Here is a 4148-nt window from a genome sequence, read left to right on the forward strand (position 1 = left end):
AGTTAAAATATATTTATTATTTTTTCATTTTTTCAATTTAATTGCCTTAGACACTATACACCATTTCCTAGTAAAATAATAATACCGGACTCAATGTGAACGCACTGGAATTTTTGCTGCGATGTACCAATTAAACTGCAAGACGAGCTCGGTGGTCTAGTGGCTACCGCTTCTGCCTCATAAGCAGGAGGTTGTGAGTTCAATTCCAGGCTCGTCCTTTTCTTACTTTGTATTTCTGTCTTAGTTTTTTTCTGTTTTTTACGTTCTACCAAAACAATTTCCTACTGTTATAACCTCCCCCACACAATCCCAAAACCTCCCGTGGCACCTATGAAAGGTCATAGAGTTCTTTGCATCTTTCTTAAGTAGGTGTCCAACTAACCATCCTTCCCCTTCCCAGCATTCGCAAGGACGTGGCCAGGACAAATCTTGACTATTGGAGAGTGCATTGCTTGTATCTAAGAGATAAGTGATTAGTCCCAAATCAATATCTGTGGTAACGGATGAAAGTGATCCTATCTCATACAATAGTCTTGGCTTGTACCACCTACTAATTTGTGCGAAATGTTCAATGCTAATGCTAATGCTAATAGATGTACCAATTAAACTGCAAGAGCAGCAGCCAATAACAGCTACCGCAGATACGAATCCGACGAGAATCTTCACAGTCCCCAAAATGGCAACAGTTGGGCATTGCGGCCACAGTTTCGATGGAAGTAAAGCAGGATGAGAAGTAACTTTGATGTCTTATTGGATATACTTGCCACGCTCTGTTCAAACCTGGATCTGTTGAAGAACTAATCTGATGAGCACGTTCCAATTATTTACTTTAATTTCATTAATTTAATTAACACGATTATAGTTCGCTCTACTAAACAAATATAACTGATCAAAATGCTTGCCAATATTAAAACGAAAATAAAACAATTATTTTAAAATTTCAACAATTTGTTCGTTTAATAAATAAATAATTTATGTTACATATTTATTCAGTCTTATTTTTAAAATTAGTTCGCTTTAGACGCAAGTTTTCCTATCCCCAGAAATGTTTGTGTGGTTGTGAAGGACTTCTGCAATTGAAAGATTAAACATTAAAAAAAAACATACCCTTGTTTTGTACTTCCATGAACTTACCCATAACTTTCCACATAACCATCAATTACAACAGGTTTTTGGTTCGCGGCATTTTCGCTTGTTTGCTTGTTGTACACAACTGCTCCCTGAATTGCTGTGGTACCGAAGGTGAACATCAAGAGTCCCAAGATGGCTGTATATTTAAGCACCATTATCATCGGACCTTGCCACAAGCGAAACCCTGCAGTACCAGTGATACATAATTCTGTTCATTTCTTTACTTTATGTGGAAATTTGCCAACTTACACATTTGCCCGTAGTAAGCTTCCACAGCCTGTGAAGCTCGAGCACTTACTTCCTTCAAATCGGCCGAAGATAGATCACGGTCTCCCTTCCTGCTGAAACCGTAGGCAACACCTGTAACGTAGCACACAACGAGAATGGTCAGAATAGCCTTCACCTCGACGCACAGCCTAACGGTCCTGATCATTGTCACTGCTCTGAATCACGAAATTATACTAAAAGCAAATTTTGACCACAAGATTTGGTTTTATAATGCGACCAACTGGTCAAATGGTTTCGTTGATTAGTACCAATTAGCATGGCGGAATCGTGGGTCAACCTTTGCGCCACTTCCACCTATAAATACTGCCAATGTTTATTTCCTGTCGATTTAGTGCAGTTCAGCTTGTTGATGTGTAATATTCAGGAGGGAGCAGCCAGCATGGCTAACCGAAGGACAGTGATTGCGCTGCTGGTGGTTGTGATGGTGGCATTGTGCACGGTAGTGACGGCCGATACTGCAGTGGAGTCACCACGGATAGCTGAATCGCCGGATCGGGAGCAAAGTCGTCAGGTTGATGGTAGTAAATGTGAGTGGTCCGATGAATTGGTTTATGCTGGAATAAATTAAAATATTTTTCTTGATGATCATTTGTTTTACTTTTACAGATTGGTTACATGGTGGATGGGGCTGGGGATGGGGTTGGGGTATTGCAGCGTATGTGCTGGCGATCGTCAAAGGTTCCATCCTGTTGGGTTTGTTCGTCATCTGGGCCTTTTTCAAGGGATTCGGAGGAAAGAAACATGGAGGAGGCTGTGCTCCGATCATCATTCGTGAATCGCCACCGCCAAGCTATGAACATCACCATCATCCCTGGGACCGCAACTCGGTTGTGTACTCAAGATCCAAACGCTCGCCGGACTATATGGACTCGGAACTGTACTGGACCGATTTGGTCACAGATATGGGATTGAGTTTTCTGGGAGTGCATTCAAAAGATTGTAGAAAACGATTTGTTTGTGAAGTAAGTGTGCGGGAGAAACATGATCCGATACTGAAATTTGCAACGTCGGTATTTGGAGTGGATATCTTTAGAAGATATCGTTCCAACGACAATAATAATGCCACCACGTTTGAAGATTGTTCCAATTTATACTCGAAGTGTAAGCTCGGGGGTCCTTCTATTTCTTTCAACGTTCTGACCCAACCGATAAATTTACTACAAGACCTCGACACCGGTGACGGAGATCAGATCGATTATTCTCCGACCAGCGAAGAAACGTCTCACGATGTGGACGACTTGGATGAAGCAACTGAAGAACCTACAACTACCACAACAGAGCCACCAAAAAGGAAAAGCTTCAATAAACGAAAACGGTATTTCAAATCTGCCTAATCAGTCGCTTCTACGCAGAGAGAAGTTGTTGTACCAAAGACTGATGCCAAAGGTGGCGATTCCGAAGAAATTGTTACTGTATAAGCATCGATACGTGTGGTTAAAGAATGACCGTGTGAATGATTTGTAAAAAACACAAATGAAATAAACTTATTTATTTAAAAAACCTGAATGATATTTGAAATAACTATTTTTTTTATCCGAAAATCATGCCACCAGTATTGAGACTATTTTTTAAATTTCATTTCTCATATAAAGTCTTCGTTTATTTTTTTATTGGTCAACTATGTGTATAACAAAATAAATAATGAATTATTTGATACCAACACAACTCATGATTGCATGTTTCCATCATTTGCAGACTTGTAAAAAATGTATTTGCAGACTTGTAAAAAAGGAGGGGCCCTCCTTAGCCTTGCGTTAAGACGCACGGCTACAAAGCAAGACCATGCTGAGGGTGGCTGGGTTCGATTCCCGGTGCCGGTCTAGGCAATTTTCGGATTGGAAATTGTCTCGACTTCCCTGGGCATAAAAGCATCATCGTACTAGCCTCATGATAATACGAATGCAAAAATGGTAACCTGGCTTAGAAACCTCGCAGTTAATAACTGTGGAAGTGCTTAATGAACACTAAGCTGCGAGGCGGCTCTGTCCCAATGTGGGGATGCAATGCCAATAAGAAGAAGAAGAAAAAAATGTATTTGCTTTAGCAGATCGGTAAAAAATGTATTTGCTTTAGCTGACTTGTCTTTATTTTGTTTTGAGAAATTCGATAAAAAAAACTTTTAAGTATATATGTAACTCAATGAGTAGTGTGTCGTCAAAATCATTTCAATGGATTAAGAAAAATAATTTTGCGCTTTTTAGTGTAATGTCTTCACTTGTCATAAGACGAGTTTGTACAATCCCATTGAATTCCACCGCTTAATTGTATCTTGACAGATACGTATTTCGACCTCAACAGTAAGGCCGTCTTCAGTGTCTCGTACTTGACTCGACTTAGTCGAGTATCTGTCAAGATACAATTAAGTGGTGGAATTCAATTGGATTGTACAAACTCGTCTTATGACAAGTGATTTCAATGGATGTTTTGGTCACCTCGTTTTTATCGCATAATATATTATATGTTTTAGCGCAACGAAGATGCAGCAGCAGTGGCCCGGCCACTTTATTTTAAACATTTTTTTTAGGTCTCACAGACTGAAAAAACAGAACAATTCGACATACATGTATTCAATTTCAAATTGTAGCTAAAAATGCGAAGCTTCTCCAAAACAAATATGCATTCGGAAAGATCTGGTATCATGTGATAAAGTCTGCTTTATGGTGAAAACCAACCTTGCATTGCGCCTAGCTTCGTCAAAGCTGTAAATTGGTTTTCCATGGAGACGCATG

The 4148-nt window shown here is 39.7% G+C and overlaps 2 protein-coding genes across 3 annotated transcripts; one reads left to right on the forward strand and one right to left on the reverse strand.

Moving 5' to 3' along the window:
* Positions 1-953: 953 nt before the first annotated feature.
* LOC134218318 (uncharacterized) lies at positions 954-1798 on the reverse strand. Of its 2 annotated transcripts, none has more exons than XM_062697261.1 (3): positions 1381-1798; positions 1135-1315; positions 954-1070 (listed from the first exon to the last, which is right to left on the reverse strand). In XM_062697261.1, exons 1-3 carry the CDS (start codon positions 1562-1564, stop codon positions 1034-1036), a joined length of 402 nt encoding a protein of 133 aa, XP_062553245.1. In that variant the 5' UTR covers positions 1565-1798; the 3' UTR covers positions 954-1033. The 2 variants fall into 2 exon arrangements, with proteins under 2 accessions (XP_062553245.1, XP_062553246.1); XM_062697262.1 differs by having other exon boundaries at positions 1012-1067.
* LOC134218320 (uncharacterized) lies at positions 1799-2897 on the forward strand. Its single transcript, XM_062697263.1, has 2 exons — positions 1799-1946; positions 2026-2897. Exons 1-2 carry the CDS (start codon positions 1799-1801, stop codon positions 2751-2753), a joined length of 876 nt encoding a protein of 291 aa, XP_062553247.1. The 3' UTR covers positions 2754-2897.
* Positions 2898-4148: the final 1251 nt, after the last annotated feature.

This window comes from Armigeres subalbatus, chromosome 2, assembly GCF_024139115.2.
Source record: "Armigeres subalbatus isolate Guangzhou_Male chromosome 2, GZ_Asu_2, whole genome shotgun sequence".
NCBI lineage: Eukaryota > Metazoa > Arthropoda > Insecta > Diptera > Culicidae > Armigeres > Armigeres subalbatus.

Excerpts from the sequence above, each read along its gene's own strand:
- LOC134218318 (XM_062697261.1), bottom strand. The coding sequence starts at position 1,564 with ATGATCAGGACCGTTAGGCTGTGCGTCGAGGTGAAGGCTATTCTGACC. Across the intron at positions 1,316-1,380 it reads AGCTTACTACGGGCAAATGT|GGTTTCGCTTGTGGCAAGGT; the intron begins GTAAGTTGGCAA and ends CTGGTACTGCAG. Across the intron at positions 1,071-1,134 it reads GGTTATGTGGAAAGTTATGG|AAGTCCTTCACAACCACACA; the intron begins GTAAGTTCATGG and ends TTTCAATTGCAG.
- LOC134218320 (XM_062697263.1), top strand. The coding sequence starts at position 1,799 with ATGGCTAACCGAAGGACAGTGATTGCGCTGCTGGTGGTTGTGATGGTG. Across the intron at positions 1,947-2,025 it reads TCAGGTTGATGGTAGTAAAT|ATTGGTTACATGGTGGATGG; the intron begins GTGAGTGGTCCG and ends TTACTTTTACAG.